Source organism: Hippoglossus hippoglossus, chromosome 13 (genome assembly GCF_009819705.1).
Source record: "Hippoglossus hippoglossus isolate fHipHip1 chromosome 13, fHipHip1.pri, whole genome shotgun sequence".
NCBI lineage: Eukaryota > Metazoa > Chordata > Actinopteri > Pleuronectiformes > Pleuronectidae > Hippoglossus > Hippoglossus hippoglossus.
Window position 1 is genome coordinate 21,649,467 of NC_047163.1, and position 23,342 is coordinate 21,672,808.

At 43.7% G+C, this 23,342-nt stretch overlaps 1 protein-coding gene and 2 long non-coding RNA genes across 3 annotated transcripts in view; 1 reads left to right on the forward strand and 2 right to left on the reverse strand.

The window, feature by feature from the left end:
- Positions 1 to 298: 298 nt before the first annotated feature.
- On the reverse strand, positions 299 to 23,323 carry LOC117773494. The gene is made up of 5 exons (XR_004615924.1): positions 23,313 to 23,323; positions 23,103 to 23,110; positions 21,152 to 21,160; positions 16,041 to 16,044; positions 299 to 493 (listed from the first exon to the last, which is right to left on the reverse strand). It is a non-coding gene; the product is annotated as an uncharacterized LOC117773494 (long non-coding RNA).
- LOC117773495 lies at positions 8,453 to 16,016 on the reverse strand. The gene is made up of 3 exons (XR_004615925.1): positions 15,633 to 16,016; positions 9,353 to 9,359; positions 8,453 to 8,463 (listed from the first exon to the last, which is right to left on the reverse strand). It is a non-coding gene; the product is annotated as an uncharacterized LOC117773495 (long non-coding RNA).
- Positions 19,851 to 23,342, forward strand: part of brwd1 (bromodomain and WD repeat domain containing 1) — a 28,970-nt gene continuing 25,478 nt past the window's right edge. The window contains exons 1-6 of the mRNA XM_034605458.1: positions 19,851 to 20,112; positions 20,230 to 20,288; positions 20,407 to 20,436; positions 20,651 to 20,710; positions 22,427 to 22,577; positions 22,774 to 22,872. Coding sequence (XP_034461349.1) covers positions 20,076 to 20,112; positions 20,230 to 20,288; positions 20,407 to 20,436; positions 20,651 to 20,710; positions 22,427 to 22,577; positions 22,774 to 22,872 — 436 coding nt within the window. The 5' untranslated portion in view covers positions 19,851 to 20,075. The remainder of the gene's footprint in view (positions 20,113 to 20,229; positions 20,289 to 20,406; positions 20,437 to 20,650; positions 20,711 to 22,426; positions 22,578 to 22,773; positions 22,873 to 23,342) is intronic.

Genomic DNA, 23,342 nt, shown 5'->3' on the forward strand with positions numbered 1-23,342 from the left:
AGTATGTTACAGACATTTCATTAAGACCCCAAGGAACCATATCAACTTGTGGTAAAATGGGCATGCTATGTCCCCTGTAAAGTAATATGTTGACCACAAAAGAAGGGTCTATCTGTATGTCTTGTCTTGATTATTTCCAAATATAAGCTTGTATACTCTACTTTAAACTCAGCTACGCACCTCAGCATACACACCATGTATATGTATCAACGGCTACAAGTTGGGCGCCGAGGGGGCACCTGGGGTAACGGCCAGTTTTTGGCGTGTGCTATACTAATTACTTTTGTGTTTATGGTTCCCTTCATTCTATGGGAGCTGGGCTCCATGTCTCCACAACCACTCTCATCTAATGACAACTTCACCTCTTCCACCCCGACCAACTACACACCCAACCCCCGGCTCACTACAGTGCCAGCTTACCACCGGGCCCGTAGGCAAATATCAATTCCACAAAAGGACCCCCACAAGGCTAAAATCCAGATCATTGCTCACTCTGACCACACCACCGTAGTTTCCTTTGACTTATGTAACGTCATCAATTGTGGGAAAAATACCCAAGCCTACCAAGGATATGACATTTACCTTTGTGCTCTGCCCGGACACCCCAATGAACTCGCTCAAAACCAGTGGTGTGGCAGCTGGAGCCACGTTTTGTGGAACACAGGCCCCAGAGGTTACACCCACAGATACAATGCACAAACCCCCTTAGGACAGCTCCAAAGAAACATCACCCTGGAGGATCACGTCTGCCGGCTCCCCCGACAATAGTCTCTTAATGACTCTTAAACACCTCCACTATAGCAAATTGACTAAAAGAGCCGCACTAACAAGTCCTTATTATTTTGTTTTAGGAGTAGACATGACAGGAGCTGACCCCATGGGCATCGTTAGGGTAGACGTCCGTTCCTCCTCCCCTAGAACTCAGCCTTCCCCTTCCCCGTCTGATAACTCTACTACTAACTCCATAAACTCTCCCCCTGAATCCACCTCACCACTACCATCCCCACCCAGCTCCCCTGCGGTACAGTATTACGACGCAAGTACCGTTGAAGATGTGGTAGAAATAGAGACTGGATACATTGATGAAAACATATGGCTAAAATGGGTCCACTTTACCGCCCGTTCCCAAAACCTCACTAATTGTATAGTCTGCAGTCAGCCCCGGCCCACCTTAACCACCACCCCGGCCCCCCTACTGATAGACTCGGATCGACCCGGTTTTCATTGCATGTATGGCTTACACATGGAAGCCAGTCCAGTTAGGGTTTGGGTTAGGGTTAACCCTAGGGTTAACTGGGGGGTTAACCAATTAGGGTTAACCCTAGGGTTAACCCTAACCCAACTGTTCTACTCTCAGTCATCTCTTTCCCCCGGCGCCAAACAACACGCTGCCCCCTATATTTACTCCAGTAAAGGGAAATTACACGTGTCTGACTAAAGAAGGTAACTCATCTCACAGAGAGATGGGTTCAATACCATCCTCCTGGTGTTCTAGAAACATCAATGTTACCGACTGGCACAACGCTACACAGCTGGAGTGGGCCCGCAGTGACCTCTTCTGGTACTGTGGAGGGAAACGCTTGAGGAACCGCTTTCCTTCAAACTGGAAGGGTTCCTGCACACTTGTTCAATTGGCCATGCCCCTGACTATCTTCTCTCCCCGCTCAGGACAACTCACTAGCACCCGCCGACGAAGAACTACGCACTTTGACTTAAATAAGGACTCATCCACATACATAGATGCCATAGGGATTCCTCGGGGTGTTCCAGACCAATATAAATTAGCGGATCAAGTTGCAGCGGGATTTGAGTCTATCTGGATATGGGTAACTCCCAACAAAAACGTGGATCGCATTAACTACGTCCATTTCAATTTCCAATGCCTCACCAACCTTACTCGAGACGCCATAACAGGCCTATCCGAACAGCTTGCCCCTACGTCCCTTATGGTCACACAGAACCGAATGGCCCTAGACCTCCTACTGGCAGAAAAGGGTGGTGTGTGCACTATGATAGGAAGTTCTAGCAATACCGCCCCTGATGGCTCGGTGACCAGGGCCCTCTCCGCCTTACGCACCATGGCACAGAACATGGCCGCAGACTCTGGAATTAACAACCCCCTAGATAGCTGGATGAACACTGCATTCTGCAAATGGAAAGGGATAATTGCATCCTGCCTCCTCTCCCTAGCTATCTTTTCAGCTATCCTAGTCACCTGTGGCTGCTGCTGCATCCCTTGCTTTAGGACCTTGCTCAACAGACTCATCACCACGGCTCTGACCAAGGAAAACATGCCCCATCCCCCACCCTATCAGTTTCCTTTGTTGAGTGGTGATGATGATGAAAAGGATGAGGGGTTTGCATAGGATGAGATGGAGGTTGGGGAGTTCGTGGATGATCCCCAGTAAGTTGTTCACACCATGAAATGGTGTGAAAGGAGGGATTTGTTAAGACTAAAATCTATGTTTTTCTTTGTGTGTGTGTCTGTGAAGATGGCAATGAAACTGAACTCTAAACAAATGCAGTATGTTAGACAGGGGTGGGGGCAGGGGCAGTTTGGGCTGAATATGTGGAGAATGTGTGGCCTTCACATAGTGACTTTTAGTAGCCGTTGCTGGCTGGTTTTAATCTTGAAGTTGGTTAGTGTGTGTGTGTGTGCGTCACATCGCAGTTCAGTCTCGCACCTGTGTCATAATGCCGGTTGTGGAGACTGTACATCTGTGGCATACAATACACTATACTTTAACTTGTTCTCATACCTAAGACTCCCCACATACCCGATTCCCCACTCCACCAGTTTTGAGAGTATCGTCCTGTCCTCCATGTATACTGGCAGGTTTATAAATGACACCACCATGTCATTGTTTGTAATGTCTCTGACGAGTAGCAGCGCTCCTCTTACGCGCACTCCGTCCATTATATTATCCTTTCCTTTCTCGTCTTTCATTGTTATTTCGAAGGTCTTTTCTCCTCTCACTCTGCATCCCACCACTTCTCCACACCTCCTTCAATACATCCATCATTTTCTGTTCCTTCCATCTCCACTTCCACCTTCAGCTCCTTTCTGTACTGTGCTCTTCTCTCCCCTCCTTGCTCCTCTCTGCCTTTTTTTCCTCCGTGGTTCCTTTTACCAGTGGTGGATTTGTTTGGTCTGCATGCCCTCTCGTTTTCGTTTTCCTGTCTGTTCTCTTTATTTACATCCTTCACTTCAGGTCTTTATTCTCCACCTCTCGCTCTGTCCTTCTTTTTTACGGCTGTCTACTCCAATCCATTTGTTGCCATGCTGTCCGTCCTTCGAGGAAAAATATCGAAATTTCCCCCAAACAGCAAAAGCTGTTGGGACTTCGAGTAGTGTCCAATTCATTTTCACTTTTGTTACAAATACAATCAGCCAGATTATTTAAACAGAGACTATATTAGTTATTTTTCTTACCACACTCGCGTAATGACCCTGGACTCTGCACTTGTGACACTGGAACTCTGGACATTCCTTCAAAATATGTGAAGGCTGCACACACATCTTGGAAAAAGCTTACAGCACCTGCTATTCCCAGGCAGTCTCCAATCCAAGTACCAACCAGGCCCTGCTTAGCTTCCGAGATCACTTTTTTTCTCTTTTGCTATCAAATTTTTTTTCTAATATATTGTGCATTTTCTGTAAAAATATATAAAATCATATATAGACATAACAAAAGAACCCAAACGAAATGCGTGCGTGCATGCATGCGTGCGTGTGATCATCCGCAAGCCCTGGCCGGTCAGGGTTAGGGTTAGGGTGACCAATGGATTGTCATTCTCCAATTCTCCTCGGGTCATTGAGACCAACCAGAGAGATTGGCGACATCCCGCGCCTGTGACGTAGCCTTGACGTTCCGCCTGTTCGTCACGCCAACAGTAGAGAACATCATCCTGGAGATGACGAATCTGGAGGGTCGTCGAAAATACGGCGACGACTGGAAAGGGATGGACGAGACCGACCTGCATGCCTACGTAGGGCTGCTGATCTTGTAGAGGTGTGTACAGGTCCCGGGGCGAGGCCGCCGCCAGCCTGCGGGACGCCAAGAGTGGCCGGGCGATATTTTGTGCCACGATGCCGCTCAAAGTCTTTCACACGTACTCCAGACTGCTGCGCTCCGACGACCACAAGACGAGATGCGCAAGACGCACCACGGACATTTTGGCGGCCGTGAGAGAGGTCTGGGACGCGCGGCTGCCGCGCCTCTACAACCCAGGGCCCGAAGTGACCGTGGACGAGCAACTGGTTCCGTTCAGAGGTTATTCTTTTTTTTAAATTTTTTTTTAATATTATTATGTTATGTTATGTTATGTTATGTTATGTTATGTTGTTATGTAGCTATAGCTAGCTAGCGGCTGCTAGTCCTCGTCCTCATCTCCTCTCCTCTCATCTCTTCTACTCTCCTGTCAACATTCGCATCTCATCTCATCTCATCTCATCTCATCTCATCACATCGTCCCCTCTCCTCTCCTCTCCCCTCCTCTCCTCTCCTCTCCTCTCTTCTCCTCTCCTCTCCTCTCTTTCCGTTTCCGGTGTGAGCGAGTGGTGGTGGTGGACGTGTGAGTGGCGCACGTGTGAGTGGCGGAGATTTGAACTGGGTTTTTGCCTGTTTACGGGTATTTCCTTGTACATTTCATCTGATCTTTGCATGATCAGGTAAGTTTTTCTCTTTAATATCGTTGTGAGTATCAACCAAGAGACCGCTGGTTTCGTCGGTGGTCTCTGGAGGAATGGCGTCCCCCGGGGCGCCTCCTCCGTCAATCCGGCAGGGAGTGAGGATAGTCCCGCCGGAAAATGACATTAGTGTGGAGGAGGTCCTGCTGGCTGTTGGCGAACAGGTAGGACATGATAAACTATGTTTCGCCAGCAGAATAAACAAAGCACTGGTGGTGTTTTTGAATGAAGAACTCCAGGTGTACCAGCTGATAGAAAGTGGCCTGTATATTAGGGACGGCTTCGTGCAGGTTTCCCCGCTGTCGGTTCCCTCAACGCGGATCACGGTCTCCGGAGTTCCGCCGTTCATACCAAACGAGCTCTTACAATCCGAGCTCCGCAGGTTCGGAAAATTTGCTAGTGGGTTTAGAAAGCTGAATTTAGGATGTAAGAACCCAAAACTGAAGCACGTGCAGTCCCTGAGGCGACAGGCTTTCATGTTCCTGGACTCACCCACGAACACTTTGGAGGTGTCCTTCAGAGTCAAGTATGGTGACGGTCACTACAGCTGAATAAGATCTCCTCTTATTCCTTGTTGCATGTTTCTTCTCTCTCTCTCACTCTTGTTTTTCTCCCTCTCCTAACCCGCTTCCACACACATATTCAGAAGTACCCACACACACAATCACACTTACATACATTCTGGGGACCAGTTAGCGTGATCGAACCACGTCGTTATCCATCGCCATTTTGGCGAGTAGAGCCACGAGTTAGGTCACATTGGTTCTTTGTTCACCGTTCATTTTTATAATCATTCATATTACATATTGATATTATTAATTGAACTTTCCAAATTGAGATTGATTTTGATTTTTACAGATTGATTATTGGTCCCTGATACCAGGGTGGTGCCCCGTTAATATAATTTTTATTAATAATCATATTTTATGATTATTAAGAATTAGCCAACGACTCAATCTGCTCCTTCGTGTGCCCACGTGTGGAGGAGTCGAAGTGGAAAAGACGGGCGCACAATCCCTATAATATTTTGGGACACAACCTGCTGGATGTGTTCAAGGTGTCTTTTGGAAAAGGAACTCTTCCAGCTTCCTCTAGACGTGCTGTCATCTCTCTCCTGCCAAAAAAAGGGGATCTAACCCTGCTGAAAAACTGGAGACCTGTCCCTCTTTTATGTACGGACTATAAAATTTGATTTAGGTTTAATCTAATAGACTGAAGATTTTTATAGAATTATTCATTGGTGCTGACCAGTCGTACAGCGTCCCTGACAGATCCATGATGGACTACTTGTTTTTAATGAGACATTTTTGACGTTTGTAAATTGTACAACATTAATATTGGCATCATTTCCATTGATCAGAAGAATGAATTTGATCGTGTTGATCACTCTTTTATGTTTGCCACAGGGCTACCCCATCTCAGGCCAGCTGTACAGTGTGGCCATAGAACCTCTACTGTGTCGGCTCAGGAACAGGCTGAAGGGCCTGTGTCTGCCTGAGCTGGCTCACAGCCCCCCTGTGGTAGTATCATCTTATGCTGATGATGTGAACGTCCTTGTCCAGGTTCAGGAGGACAACCAAGAATAAGAGGGCAGTCTGGCCTTGTATGACAAAGCTACTTCAGCTAGGGTTAACTGGGAGAAAAGCGAGGCCTGTTTGGTAGGTCAGTGGAGTGTAGGGAACACACCCAGTCTTCCTGGGAACCTGAGATAGGGGAGACAGAGGTTTAAAGGTCCTGGGAGTCTATCTAGGGAGTGAGGAGACAGAACTGGGAGGGAGTGCTTGGGAAGGTGCAAGCCAAGTTGTCTAAATGGAAATGGTTGCTACCCCAGCTGTCCTACAGAGCTCTGATAGTCAATAACCTGGTTGCAGCATCTTCGTCTGGTCGGGTCATCACTGGGTGCGGGCCTCCGTCCTGAACCTACCTGAGGCAGAGGGGGGGCATGGCCTTACAGACATCATATCCTCAGCGGCTGCTGTATGGCTCCTCTCTGTGCTGGTTGGCTGTGGCCCGGCTGCTACTCTGGAGAAATGGACAACTCGGCTACGATAAATAGCTATTCGTGATGAGGTCCCCTCAATAAAAACTGACTCTATTCACACCATTTTACAGCTCTGTGATCGATGCCTGGAGGACTCTGAGCTTCACTAGACCCCCTGACCCCAATCCTGGGATGTGGCTGTTTGAGGAGCCACTGTTTGACAATGTTTTCATGTTTCAAATGCAAATTCACCGAGGCAGGTATAGTGAAGCTGGGCCACCTTACGAGGATGTCACCCTAGAGTAGTGGTCACCAACCTTTTCAAGCATAAGATCATTTTTTAATTCCAAACATAAGCCGAGGTCTACCACCGTGATATCTTCCAAAAACCCCACTTACAAGGGTCATATTTTTTAACTTAAGTAATTTATGTAAAAGGCTGAATGTACAAGGATAAATATACATAAAGAAAGGCAGTTATGCAACTTTATCTTTCCAATGTACAATATTCACATTAATATCAATTCATATTTACAGCATCTGTTCAATGCACAATATTTAGCTTCTCAGTTCAACAATATGTTTTTCAGAGGAGCTGCTACTGCAGCTCAATGTATTTACATAGGCTTTGCATGGATTATGGCTATAAATAGGACTATTTCCTTCTATAAAAGTAGTCCTGTATACTCAAATAAATACCAGTACTTTACAGTACGAAGCCGTTCATCTTCCAGAGCTCACCTGGACCCGAGCACTGGGGGGAGGGTTGTCCTTTCTGTTCCCTTCCAGAGACTTTAGACAATTTAGTGGTGTCCTGTCCCTGTCTTTTTAAGCAACTGCAGGAGTGGGTGGGGGGTTTAGGAGAGTTTTTTTCTATTCCCCTCTTTATTTTTGGACCAAAATACACACCAAAAAACAGAATAACTCTGGTTTTAATGAACTTTATCTTTTAAAGTGCAAAACTAGAAATTTTGAAATGTTGGAAAACAAAATGGTTGGGGAAGGCTGAACTGATCCACTGCGCTGTCTGTGGGGTTTGGTGCAGCTCGTCTGAGAATTCAACATGCGTTTTTTAGACTAACTGATAATATGGATGGTTTCAGGGCTGTGTGGGGTGTTGGACAGGTCCTGTGCTCACTGGGGGAGAGTGTTTGTGTGTAGGTATATGAAATTATTCATCATTCATTCATTCACATTGATTTAAATAATTAAGATGTTTCTGAAGTTATTTGAAAGTCTTCTTCTTCTTCTTCTTCTGCTTCTTCTTCTTCTTTTTGTTTAATGGCGGGTGGCACCTAACGTTAAAGGTGTATTACCGCCACCTACTATACTGGAGTGTGGGTCAGAGTGTTTTGGTCTGTGGAAATACATAAATAATAACAATAAACAAAAACAAAACAAACAACCCCCCCACAACTTACAATTAAATCCTTTTCCTTAATCCAGTTTCTTTTAAAAACTCAAACAAGGCTTTTTATTTCCCTTCCCTAATACTGAACAAATTCGTCAGGTTTAACTCTTCCACCCCACATTTGCTCAGCTCCTTCTGTAGCTTTTCTCTTTCTGTGTTATATTCCTGGCAGTGACACATGACGTGTACAACAGTTTATTCCCCTAAGCCACATTCACACTGTCCTGATGGATGCTTCCCTATTAAATGCATTGTTTTGTTTAATCCTGTGTGTCCTATTCTTAACCTTGATATGACTATTATCTTCATTATAAATGTTTTCTTTAACACACATGTTGCCTCATTAATGTTGCATAAGGGTGAATTTTGCCAACCTCTACACTTTCAAGAACTTCATATCCTTCAACTTTGCTAGCTATCGATGTGGTAATATTGGTTAAAGTTATTAATTTAACTATTGATCAGAGTTCCACATTAGTAGTTAGTATTTTCATGGGACTCAATCAATAAATTGGCTATCTTTTTCCTTCCTCTGAAGGGTGGTGCCCCAAGTTAGCTTTAATTTAAATTAAAGTTATTATTTAATATTAATATTTTTAATATTAATATTCAATATTTTCCTGATAGCCAAATTTATTGAATGCCCATAGGCACACAATTTAATGGAGTCACGCTTAAGGTATAATAATCACAACATTATGGTGCCCCGTGTGAGGCAGAGAACAGTTGGCAATAATGATGCAATATAATTTTTTTCATTTTTGGCCAACGCCAGAAATAAATGGAATCTTGAACTTTTCAGTCAAACCAAAAGTTTGAATTAAATTCTACTAGTCTGCCACCGGAGTAGTCATTCTACCATACTTACAAACAAGTGCATTGTGGTGAAATTGAATTTATTCATAAATTACCGGGTAGTATTAATTAATTATAAATAACTACTACTTTAGGTCTCTTACACTAAGAGATTGCTATTGTTGCTAATAACCCCAGTTGAATATTCTTTTTTGTTGAATTTTCAAGAATGTCATGGTTACACACACATGTTTTATGCCACTTCCTGTTTTACTTTGATACTCACGTTTGTCTCTGTTGTCTTAGGTAAATTCACTCCTGCCCATGTGTGTCTCACGGATTACCTGCCCCTCCCTAATATGTTTCACCTGTGTGTAGTTAACTGGATTTCTGTTTAGTATATATGGTCTGCGTCTCCCTCAGTCCTGTGCCAGTTTGTTTCGTCTTGTATGTAGAGTCCCAGCAATATACCCACGTCTCATCTTGTGCTTTTTACCACATTTTTGTATATAGCAACCTTGCCTTAGCCTCACTTCTTTTGGATACCTCTGCCTCGTGTTTTTGCCTTCCGTGTACTGAACCCTGTGTTGCAGGCATGGCCTGCCCCTTTAAAGAAAGTGTCCAGTGTGTGACGTGGTGCACCTGGGTATTGTGGGAAAGGGCGCAAAAATGTGTGTATAACATGAAGTGAACGACCACCTAGTGCGTGATAAGAGTCTTGCTCCTGCTGCATAGCCAAGAAATAAAGTGGCGGCGTTAAAACTAAAGAAACGTCTCCTCCTCCTTCTTCACGGAGTGCTCCAGACGGCTGGTTACCGGCCAGACAGCGAGCCAAAATAACCAGTGAGCTCCCAACTACGGTTCGGAGCCGAGATACTGGCCAGAGAAGGTAAGACCTGATTAGAATAAAAGACCACTGTTTTTGGATACTGGACATTGTATCAGAGTTGTGCTTTTGGGTTCTCAGTTCATGTACTCAGCCATAACAGTACGAACTGGCCTACATGAACCCGCATTGAGAAAAGATCGTGAGACAAGAAGAGGAACTATGGAGCCTGAGAGAAAATCTCGCTGCTACCAGCAGCCAACACACCCAGATGCTGACTTCATTTGGTGAGCAACTTACCTTCCTCACCAAGCATGTTCACCGACTCAATGAGACAAACATTCCCAGTGAAGCAGCAAGCAGACAGGCATCCGCCACTGCTTTCCCCTCCTCCACCAGTGCCAAAGTTTCAGCTTCACCTTTGTTCACGTCGGCCATGCCTCCCAGCGTCCCCATGATCAAACTCTCCCATCTGAAGAGGTTTTCCATCAACTCCGGTGACTGCCGCTCCTTTTTAACAAAGTGTGAACTCCATTTTGAACTGCAGGCTGCAGCATTCCCCACCGACCGAGCCCTTATTGCTTTCATCAGTTCACATCTCAGCGGTCGGGCAGAGGCATGGGCCACAGCAGTCGCAGATCGCCAGTGTGTTTGAACCTCCAGACTTTCACTACCACGCTCACCAAGGTTTTCCAGCAGGTCTCTCTTGGCAGAGAGACAGCAAGGGCTCTGGTTAACCTTCGTCAGGGTAAGCAGAATGCCACAGACTTTGCCATTGAGTTCCGTACCCTAGCGGCCGATAGCGGCTGGAATCAGTTGGCGTTGTTTGACGCTTTTTTTCATGGCTTGGCACCCCAGTTAAAAGACCAGTTAGCTCCGGTAGATCTGCCGGATGATTTAGACTCGTTGATTGCTCTTGCCATGACCGTGAAAGAGAGAGACCCAGAGCCTCAATATTTTGCGTCGATCAACTTCCGGTCATACTCCTGTTCCAGCGACTGCACTCATCCACCCAGCTAACCAGGCATCTACCCCGGGAGAGGCAGTAGAACCCATGCAGCTGGGGCGCACGCATCTGTCGGCTGAGGAGCGTCGACTGCGGACAGTCAGGACATCTCCTCGCCTCTTAACCGTTAAAAGATTGGGCTCACCACTAACGAGGGCACTGGTGAGCCAGACACATATTATTTCTAATCCGTCACGCCCCAAAGTTCTGGTCACTGTTTCTTCTCTCTCTCTCTCTCCCTCTGCAGCTGCCGGTGTTGGTGGATTCAGGTTCGGACGCGAACCTCATGGACTATGAACTGGCTGAGAAACTCGGGACTAACCTTGGAACTGCTCCCTCAACCCCTGTCAGCCAGCGCTCTTGATGGAGGTTTACTATGGCAAGTATCCCATCAATTCCAGCCAGTCGAGGTAGCGTTCCCTGATCTCCAGACCGAGCAGATTAGCTTTTTTATTTTCAAGTGCCCACAATACCGGTTGGTCCTTGGCTACCCATGGCTTAGGATTCACAACCTTCACAAAGACTGGTAGACAGATCGGGTGGTTCAGTGGGGACCGAACTTTATCAAGTACTGTTTTTCTGCCCATGTCAAGCCAGGAACGTTATTATGTGCAGTGTCAGATGTGAACCATGTTAATGACGGATTATTCCAACCTGTCTCACATAACAGATTTTTACCTCGACCTCAAGGAGGCATTTAACAAAGCCTGAGCCACATCTCTTCCCCCTCACAGGCCTTATGATTGCGCAATAGATCTGCTACCTCGGTCGAGTCCCCCCAGGGGCCGTCTCTACTCTCTGTCTTCCACTGAACAGATCACCATGAACAACTACATCAAGGAGTCCCTGGCTACAGGGATCATCAGACCCTCTTCATCTCCAGCTGGGGCAGGTTTCTTTTTTGTAGGGAAGAAGGATGGTTCGCTTCACCCGTGTATCGACTACAGAGGACTCAATGCTATCACCGTCAAGAACAGGTACCCTCTTCCTCTCATCTCCTCGGCCTTCGAAGTCCTGAAAGGTTCCAAAGTTTTCTCTAAACCAACCTAAGAAATGCTTTCACATGGTTAGAATTAGGAGATGAGATGAGTGGAAGACTGCGTTTAACACCCCCAGTGGTCACTATGAATACCCTTGAATACCCTTTGGGTTAACCAATGCACCAGCAGTGTTCCAAGCCTTGGTTAATGATGTATTCAGGGACATGCTTAACATGTTTATCTTAGTTTATCTGCATGATATACTCGTCTTCTCCCCTGACGAGGGGACACATGTCCACCATTCTCGTTCCGGTTCTGCCTGCGAGTTGAATGGTTGGGGCGGTTTCCTGGGGGGTGGAAGAGAGGGTTCTTCATGCCCAGGAAAATCCGCAGATTCCTGAGGGTTGTAACACCAATCTTCTGTTTGTCCCTTACCAGCTTCGCTCTGAGGTAATTCACTGGAGTCATGCTTCTGTCCTTGCCTGTCACCCAGGAGTGAAACGTACCATGTTCAGAGTCAGGCAAAGATGGAGAGAGACGTCAAGGAGTATGTGTCGGCCTGCTCTACCTGTGCCCATTGTAAACCCTCCCGCCAGGCTCAAGCGGGTCAGCTCCACCCGCTGCCCACCCCCTCACAGCCCTGGTCCGACATCACCTTGGACTTTGTCACCGGATTGCCCAACTCTGAATTTAACATGGTCATTCTCACTATTGTGGACCGTTTTTCTAAGATACACACCACCTTCCACGTCAGCCATGTTAAGCCAGTCAAGAACAGTCCACTGGTTCCCGCCTCCAAACCCCCTCCTCCACCCAGATTCATCGACGGCTGCCCGGTTTACAATGTGAAGAAACTCCTGGCGGTTTGCCGTCGGGGGCTTGGTCGTCAATATCTGGTAGACTGGGAGGGATATGGTCCTGAGGAGCGCCATGGACTTCTACCAGAAACATAATGGACCCACAGCTCATCAGAGACTTTCATGACTCTGGGCCATCCAAAGTCAGCCCTTAAGGGGGGTCTACGGTCATGGTTACACACAAACACAGACTCAGTTTTTCCTGTTTCATGTTTTATGTCACTTACTGTTTTACTTTGACACACACGTTCTCTTTAGGTAACTTCACTCCTGCCCTCGTGTGTCTCACGGATTACCTGCCCCTCCCTACTATGTTTCACCTGTGTGTAGTTAACCTGAATTCTATGGTCTGCCTCTTCCCCTGTCCTGTACCAGTTTGTCTTGTCTTGTACGTAGAGTTCCAGCGATATCCCCACGTCTTGTGTTGGTCTGCTTCCACGTTTTTGTATTTAGCGACCTAGCCTTAGCCTCATGTCTTTTGGATACCTCTGCCTTGTATTTTGCCTTCTGTGTACCACTGTTTTTGGAAACAAATCCAGTTTGATTATTTTTTTCATCAATTAGTTTCTTTACAATGTAAACCATTGTTAACCCATGATTTGCACTGACAATGTTATTTCTATTGTCTTCACCTCACTCATATTAGCCTTTACTAATCAGAAATGTTGATGTGATAGCCAGGGATATGTATTTTACTCTATAGAACAGAAAAAAACTACATAGACCACCCTTTCAATATATGGCACAATGTGTTCTATGAAGTACAAGGTATACTGCTTTCCATGGCTTTTCCTTGTGGTCAGTCAAATCACAGAGACTACAAACAGTAGATAGTACACCTGCTGGCCCCTAGGACACTCTCAATGAGAATCAGGACAAATAATTAAATATGTAATATACCAATGGGCAGCAACAGCCAAGAAAATAAGTAGCCAGCTTATAAAATGTGATCGACAGCACCGATTTGCTGTTGCTGAGTCACTGTTACCTGCTGGTGAATCTGAACAGCATAAAGCAATTCTGTAATTTTGATGTACATTGTATACCTGTAATACAAGGTTGCCAAGTCTTTGTCTGTGTAAATTTGAACATTGAGATAATTAGACACCTACCATGTTCAGCCCAGTCCTGTACATCTTTGACCCACTGCTGCACAGTCCCATCATTTACAGACAGGTATTCCTTAAAAGTCTCTAGGCTCTGCCTGTGGGGAAAAATGGCAAAATAGAGACTAAAATGTTTTCTATTTCTCACTGAGATTGCAATGTGGCCTTTTCTTTTTAAACATGACAATGATGAAATCTATTAGGTATTGCACATGTTTTGCACCGTGGAGACAGGAGTAAGTGAAATGTATTTATTGCCAGGCTGCAGTTTAGGGAGAGCTGGAGCTGGTAGTGGGGATCCAGGAGCTTTAGGCTGAGGCAGGAGCGATGGGGCTAAGGGACTGGAGCCAGAACAGGAAGAGCTGGAAGGGAAATGGAGAACAGTTTGAGGATCAGGCAACAAGGGCTAAATAGCAAACACGAGTTATGATAAATGACTTGAAGCGTAGCAACACTAACTGGTAGCAGAGACTAAGATCTGGCAGCGTGGAGGTGGTCAGGCTGAGTATATGTAGAGGCTTGATGACAGATGAGGTGCAGCTGGTGAGGCTCTGCTCTGACTCCGGTGCACCTGCAGGCAATAACACAGACACAGGGAGAACCACTCAGGGAGTGGTAGCAGGTTAGAAGTACCTAGAACTAGAGGTAGAGGGCATGGTAGAAGAAGTCCAAGGGGCAGATGTAGCACCTTTGCCCATAAACTTTGTATTAATGAAATTCCTGAAGAAGAAGGAGTTGACCATTTCCACCTCCTCTCCCAAGGTGGAACATGCGCCGTCCTGATTGCCTCCTCATTTTATATGTCATTTTAGAATGATACCGTGCAGCCCATTAGTATAAGGCATGCATTTACATCTGATTATGGCTTCCTTCTTCAGGCATCTTTGACAGAGCTGTGGTTTGATGCAGTTTGCTCAGAGCATATTGTCCAACAGCTGATGTCTGGCTACCTTCCATCCTTCCATCTGTCTGACGAGAAGGTGCTTCTTGTCCTCCAGCCACTGACTGTTGTTGGCGTGCTAGCATCAACATCATCAAAAATGACATCAGTGTTATCATGTGCATCACTGAAAAGACTTTCAAGTTCTTCAAGCGCAGAATCTGTTAAGGGAAGATAATCAATCTTTATTGTTTATGTCATTGAGTCTATACAATTTGGTCAGGTTACTATTTTAGTTTACATAGTATATGACACAAAAACATAGACAAACTTTACGACAGCTTTCACAGTACAGTATTTTAAAAGTACTCTTAGGAAATGCCTGAGATGAAATGTATGATGTGTTATTGTGCATGGTCCCTGATAAAATAATAAATATAATGTTTCATTATTTCATACCAAGCCCAAGTTTGTGTCTTGGTTTTTGGAACAAAAACAGACATCGCTCATTATCATCTGCCAATTATACATATATCCATTGATGAGCATAGGTTAATGCAGTTGCCAAAGCTGAGAAATTGATTGGCATTTGTTGAAGAGTGAGGTGAGGAAGTTATATATATATAGAAACATATATATACAGCTCTGGAAAAAATTAAGAGACCACTTCAAAATGATCAATTTCTCTGGTTTTGCTATTTATTGGTATGTGTTTGAGTAAAAGGGATTTTTTTGTTTTATTCTATAAACTACTGACAACATTTCTCCCAAATTTCAAATAAAAATATTATCATTTAGAGCATTTATTTCCAGACAACTGGTCAAAATAACAAAAAAGATGTAGTGTTTTTAGATCTCGAATAATGCAAAGAAAACAAGTTCATATTATTTTTTAAACAACACAATACTAATGTTTTAACTTAGGAAGAGTTCAGAAATCAATATTTGGTGGAATAACCTTGATTTACAATCACAGCTTTCATGCGTCTTGGCATGCTCTCCACCAGTCTTTCACATTGCTGTTGGGTGACTTTATGCCACTCCTGGCGCAAAAATTCAAGCAGCTCGGCTTTGTTTGATCAAATCTTCCTCTTGATCACATTCCAGAGGTTTAAAATGGGATTCAGGTCTGGAGATTGGGCTGGCCATGACAGGGTCCTGATCTGGTGGTCCTTCATCCACACCTTCACTGACCTGGCTGTGTGGCATGGAGCATTGTCCTGCTGGGAAAACCACTCCTCAGAGTTGGGGAACATTGTCAGAGCAGAAGGAAGCAAGTTTTCTTCCAGGACAACTTTGTACTTGGCTTGATTCATGCGTCCTTCACAAAGACAAATCTGCCCAATTCCAGCCTTGCTGAAGCACCCCCAGATCATCACCGATCCTCCACCAAATTTCACAGTAGGTGCGAGACACTGTGGCTTGTAGGCCTCTCCAGGTCTCCGTCTAACCATTAGACGACCAGGTGTTGAGCAAAGCTGAAAACTGGACTCATCAGAGAAGATGACCTTACTCCAGTCCTCTATGGTCCAATCCTTATGGTCTTTTGCAAACCTCAGCCTGGCTCTTCTTTTTCTAGCTTTGCACGACTTCAGCCCTGCCCCTAGGAGCCTGTTTCTAACCGTCCTCGCCGTGCACTTCACCCCAGCTGCCGTTTGCCATTCTTTTTGGAGGTCACTTGATGTCATCCTACGGTTGTTGAGTGACATTCAAATGAGTTGGCGGTCATCCCGGTGAGTGGAGAGTCGTTTTCGTCCTCTGACGGTCTGTAGCTTTGTTGTCCCTAATTCCCTTGTTCTTATGAACCGCCGTCTTTGAAATTTTAAGGATGGAAGCAACCTGACGCTCACTGTATCCCTCTGCCAGTAAAACCAGAATTGAACCCTTCTTTTCCTCACTCAAAACTTTTCTTTTTAACTCCTTTGGTATGGTCAATAGTGACTTTTTTTTATTCCAATTACTTTTGAGGTACTACTAGCACTGTTTCTACCATCCAGCTGGTCCTATTGCAAGAGGATAGTGATGACCACAGAACTGTTTTTTATACTTTTCTTCATTGAATAAGATTTGGTTCAGGTCATCACCTAATCAGTACCTCATTAAGTAGAATCAGGTCTGCCTGTATTGGAATTCAACAGACACTGGAATGGAATGGCTGCCATACATGTAGAGATGCTGATTTAAGAAAAAATTGGAGTGGTCTCTTAATTTTTTCCAGAGCTGTATATATATATATATATATATATATATACGAAATATTGTACTTTCTTGATTCTTGTTGTTTATACCCTCATGGTTGAATGCACTTATTGTAAGTCGCTTTGGATAAAAGCGTCAGCTAAATGAAATGTAATGTAATATTGAGACGTTAACACTTCTGTTCGAGTTTGAAGATGCCCTGCTTAACTATGGCCTACCTGCCGTATTGTGCAATATTTCATAACAATCACAAAACAATTTCTTTCAGCAAAAACTTTGTGCAACATGCTGCCAATTTGTTTTGATCTAAGCACGTAAGTTTGATGAGGGGGACTTGCTAGTCTGGGCAATAATGTAACCCTAACCCTTAATCAAGTTGTCTCCACAGAAAAGGTTCAGCAGCTTGAGATCTTCTCCTTTTTTTTCACCTAAGAAGGACAATATAATCTAAGTAAAGAATATAAAACCATATAGACTCCCTAAGCAAATAACTTATTGAAAACAGAAAAATGGAACATTGTTTTAAAAGTGTTTTAACCAGTGTTGTGTTGAGATCGTTTGTCAGAGTTTTTGCTTTTTGCTTTTTTGCTGAGCATCTTCTGATTTTCGGCAGGGCTGAAATGCAGTGGAAATGTTTTTTGGGGGATTAAGTTCATTTTCATGGCAAAGAGGGACTTTGCAATTAATTGCAATTCATCTGATCACTCTTCATAACATTCTGGAGTATATGCAAATTACCATCATAAAAACTGAGGCAGCAGACTTTGTGAAAATTAATATTTGTGTCATTCTCAAAACCTTTGGCCACTGCTTTAGTATATTGTTGACCGCATGGAAAATTGTCTGGTGTGTGAAGTCTGCGGAGGAGTGGATCGAAATAAGTTTTTGACTGTGACAACGTCATGGACATTTAATGGATTACTTGGACTATATGCATCACCAAGTCGGTTATGGACGTGAGATAATTGCTTATAACCCGTTTGCTGGAACCGTCCAAATAAACCCTTTCAAGTTTTACCTGCCTCTGGTTGAAGTATTTCACAGTGGGTTTTCACAACAAGGCAAAAGTATATATTGGACATGAGTCAGACTTGATAAACACTCTGCAGGCTACATTAAGTGGCCTATTAACAGCGACTACAAATGCAGATTAAACATGTTAAAGCCACAATATATGATATGGCCACAGTAGCCAGGCTTTTGTAGTTCTTGCATACAATGTGTACTGTTCTTGACATCGATGGTGAGACATACAGTAAAAGAAAATAGAGCCAACTATAAGTATAAGAAAAACAAAGAGTTATGGATTAACATGTACCTCCCCGGCATACAAGTGTTATTACAATTGTGTTAAGATTCTGGTGCTCATCTGAAAATTATTAGATTTTAACTATAAATTTGCATGTGAGCCAGCTTTATTTCAGATTATAAATAGATTAGAAACACATTGGAATTATTTAATTGTAACAAAACAACAGGTTGTCCAACACTCAAGCAACTAGGCAGAGGTTAGAAAAAGAAAACCATGCAGAGAGCACTAAAACTGGGAACAGGGCAGCCCTTGTTAATCACCTAGAGGTACATTTTCCGAAAAAATGTTTTTTCACTTTTAGTGCGATTACATTAATCTAGGACACTGGAATGCAGATTATGAAATGAATAGAAGCAGTCCCCTCCAATTTTCAACATTATAACATTTGGAACACTTACATTTTTTTAGATTTCGCTTGATTATACATTTTTTTAACAATACAGAATTTCACTTATACCTTTAACACACAATAATAACTAACAATACCTTTTCTTTTAGTTTTTTACACTATTTTCTTATGCATTTTCCCCCCTTGTCTTAACTTTGTGTAAGTAATCGTGTAATCAATATGCTAATATTACATGAATAAAGTAGTGTTTCGACAGTAAAAACTAATTTAAATGTTCACTCTCTTTCTTCAATGATAATGTGAGGATTCCATATCCTTTTTTTCTTTGATGGTGAGTCTTTTCTGCACTTTCTAAGATGTGTCTCCTCTCAAGCAGCAGCACCACCCTCTGCTGTTTGCAAAGAGAAGTGGAAAAAGCTAACAGCACTTGGTATTCCCAGGCAGTCTCCCACCAAAGTTCTAACCTTAGTTTCCGACCCTTCTTAGCTTCCAAGATTGGACGAGATCGGGCGTGTTCAGGGTGGTATGGTCGTAAGAGATTGACTGTTACTCAACACAATGGTACTCAATGTTTATGTAAGTACTAAGCGCCTGTACCTATGTTTTTAGACACTAATATGTGTTCTACACGCACCTCAACTTTATGTCTGGTTGAAACATGTTTTCAGTCCGTATTGGGATCAGTAAAAATAATAGTAAAACTATTCAATGGTTTAAAAGTCTAATAAACATTTTTACAACTCACTTAATGCATTGCTTACAGTTAATAAAAGTGCCGAAAACATCAATTAATTGTCGGGGTACTTGAAATAGGCGAAGTAGACAAGGGGGGCATTTGCACATGAAATCAAACAGTGCCTCCTAGAGGCTGTGCATTTATTCAAATCCAATATGGACAGACAGACAGACAGATAGATAGATAGATAGATAGATAGATAAGTAGATAGATAGATATTCTGTGTTACAGCAGCAAGGTATGATAATGCACATAACACACTAATCTATCTATCTATCTAGTTATAATTGAAGTATCATTTGAATATTGCATAATAATAACAATAATAATAATAACAATAATAATAACAAGTATTATTGTTGTTATTCAGTGACCAGAGAGGACTTGTCGGATTTTTTTTAAACTAAACTATTAAAGCAAAATGTGTCAATCAACAACATTGATGAAGCAAAATTTATCGGACAATATTGATAAAGCAAATTTGGCACCCTTCACCAATGACGTCATGTACAGGACTCACGACCTCGGTCGATATAAAGGGGGCCGGCCGTTGATTTACAGCGTTGTGTGTAATGTTTTATGTTTTTATTATTGTACATATGTTAATACATGTATTGTAAATGGTGTCCGTTTGAGGCGTCGCCCTCCTAATAACACAAATGTCTCCGGGCTGCCAGCTGGACGCGCTACATGCGTCTTTTGTTGGGAGGGCGCTCCTCCCCACCCCCCTTTTCCTGTGTTCCTCCGCTGTGGCGGAAGTAAGTCGACTCGCGGAGGCCTCATCCTTCCAATGGCGACTGCGAACAGGCTGAATAGAGAGCGGGAGCAACCGTGGAGGGGGGTCAGAGCCGCGTAGCCGAAATTAAATACACATATCCAATTCAGTGTAGGCACAAAGTTAAGAATAACATATTGTTCCTCCTCTCCAAACAATCACGGCCGGTTCAATGGCCAAAAATCGGAACACTTCGCTCCTTGAGTCGGGTAAGCCGCAAGAAGTAAACCCTCCTGGTAGCTCCGTTTACTACGATACGGACGGCTTGTGTTATTACTGAAGGGATTTTTCTCACGGTTGGTATTTCCCTCCATGTTCCCTTTCAGAGCTCTACTACCTGATCTCTCGTTTCCTGACAACGGGTCCGTGTCGGAGAGCGGCGGAGGTGAGCTGGCGTGCTTCGGCTGTGTTGTCTGTGCACCTAAGTTGACTAGCTAGTTAATAATGGAGCTCGTTAATAGAAGCCAGTGTGGTTATCGATGGTGTCTGTTTATCCTCCGCAGGTCCTGGCGAGTGAACTGGAGGAACATCAGGTGTGTATCTCCGCCGTGCTGCTGGTTGTCTTGCTAGCTGCTGCCCGTAGCTTTCGAGCCAGCCTGGACATAAAACTTGCCTGTTGACTTTTTCATACATCCGGACGTCTCACTCGTTTGACATCACCCGGTGTTTCTCACTAGGTCAACGTGAACCTGCTGCTCTTTTCTCTTGTTTCACACAAACATATTAACATGAACTTGTTTTCCACAGCTCTTGCCCGGGAGACTGGACTGGCTTGGAAACGAGCACGCGAGAACATATGAAGATGTGGTGAGATTAAACTTCATCTCTTGTTTAATTCACTTGTTATTGTCTTGTGACTGGGGGGCCGTGTGTGTGCATGCGACCCGTGCTTGTTTACGCTCTTTGTTCTTCCTCCTGCGGCTCCACCGTCTCGTGTCCGAGGCTCTGGTGGTGGAGGGGGGTCCCGGCTCCTTCTCACCGGGTCTGGTTGTGAGACAACGAGCCGACATGTTGGTTCAGACAGAGGTTTATGAAGTCGGGGTTTAATATTATTTAGCTCTGTCTCTGCTGCAGATCGGGTGGGTAGTTCTGGCTGCCCTCGCGTCGGGGACAGCTCGTCTGGCCAATCAGAGGCCGAGCTACGCTGTCTCCGCGTTGTTGTTCATGTGACCGGCGCTGCGATTGGTCCGTGGAAAGAGAAAGTTTTGCATAAGAAGCCACGCCCCCGAGGACAGGAGCACATCAGACAAGCAGACACTGTCAGATGTGTATCTGTGCAGAACTGCAGCTCCCACAAAACTCCTGAAACTGTCATTTTTACATGTGATTCATAATTCATATATATTCAGCTTTACGCACATGGGTAATGTACCTGAAATTATGTTGAGATAATAAATAAATCAGCTTATCCTCACTTTGATCATAGAATTATTTTTGAGTATTGCTCTTGATTGTTGGAAAATCTTCTTTAGGATCAGAGAATGAACACTTGATGAACATTAAAACGTCCCCATAATTTGCAGAAATCTTTGTCTGTGGCTCGCACATCCCAAATATCGTTCATCTCATCGGTTTCACACTTGGCGTGTCTATTGTTAAGGACCCAAGGAAGTGCGGGCAGTGTTGAATTTGGTACCATTTTGACATATATGTTCAGTATTTATAAACTTTGACTTGCTGGGACTCATCAACGTAAGTGACATTGTCGGTCAATACAACAGCACGTTCACAACAACGACAACGGCAATGAGAACTGGTTCTCCAGTTTGGGGTTCTTAGTTCTCAGTCGAGCTTAACCAAACTTTGAATAAACAGGTGAACAGCTCTTTGTGTAGCAGCAGTTGTGCAGCTACATGGTTCTGTGGACCAAACAGACAGCTTTAGAACAGGCACTGCACTAGTTTTACAAATCTGTGGTAGATCAGTTTTGTTTTATACCTCCTCTCTGTGCTCCCACAATGCTTTTTGTACATTAGCTTTTTTGAAGCTAATGTACTTACATGATTCTTGCTGTTCTGAGTTTGTACCCTCATGTTTGAATGCACTTATTTGAAGTCACTTTGGATAAAAGCGTCAGCTAAATGATATGTAATAATGAGCCAGACTGTTTTTTTCCCGATGTGTGTCTGGTTTTCTTAAAATGAGAATAATCTAAGTTGAAGATGATTCTTGCAACCTGAGCTTTACATCGCATCAAAAACATAAAATTCAGCATAGGAATTCGAACAGTTTTAAAATTTTCGCTCACTACATAATGATTTCAGTAAAATATGGTAATTGGCTATGGCCTGAGAGCCCAAGTTTGCATCTTTGCATTGCTTATCTTGTCTGACCAACAATCTAAAATCTAAACATCGTCAGTTCACAGTCATCCAAAACAAAGAAGAGCTGCAAATACTTGCATTTACGAAGGATGTTTGGCATTTTGGTTTAATCATCGATTATCCATATTCGATCAGTTAATTTTAGCAGGCGTCTGCGTTCAGTGTCACATCACTGCTCTGTCTCTGTTTGCTCTGAAAGGTTGCAGCCAACAGACACATTGCACCAGATCATTTGCTACAGATATGTGAGCAGATTGGACCACTTCTCGACAAAGATGTGCCATCATGTGTCCCAGGTGTACACTCTCTCCTGGGGTCCGGAAAGCAGTCGATGCTTAGAACCCCAAAAGGTATACACTCTTCAAGTTTTTCAGTATTTCTGTAGGCAGAAATTTATTGCAACATTTTTTCCCTGTACTATGTCATCTCATATAATATAACAGTTTGATTAGTTTTTTTCGTGTGTGCATTTGCCAGAGCTGATACAATCCATTCACCACATGCAGCTGGAAATGAACTGAATCAACTTTGTGTTTTGTTTTTCAGACTGCGAACGTGTGCGGTTTAAAGCTTCATCATATGCAGCCCTTCACCGGGGCAGACCACCAGAGAGGCCTTTGTACTGCAAGAATCCTCCACACTTAGGTATGTCTGGTCCTGCTTCATATTGATGTTATGTGATCAAATAAATAAAATGGACGATGCAGACACATGTACTTGCTATGATATTACTTGGCAATGCTTGAAATGTTTCTCCCTACTAACCAACCATGCATGTGCCTTGTGTGATGACAAGACATTGAAGAATTGGGTAATGTGCCTACTGTGTATTACTCTCCAGCTTCCAAGCTATATTTTACAAATGTGTGGTGCACTACTATGACTTGGCCAGATTGAATGCCTAAAATGCTGCTTGTTATACATACAGTCTTTGTTGCTATTAACAGCAATTCTTTAGCACAAGTCATTATTTAATTAGAGATTTGCGCAAAATAATTACCCCCTAACCCCCTAAGTTGATTAACTAAGCTACATTTTAGAATTTAGGGATGGTGCACAAATGGGCCTCAGTACTCTCTGAAAACAAATTCAGCTTGGGGCAGTGAGAAGGAAAA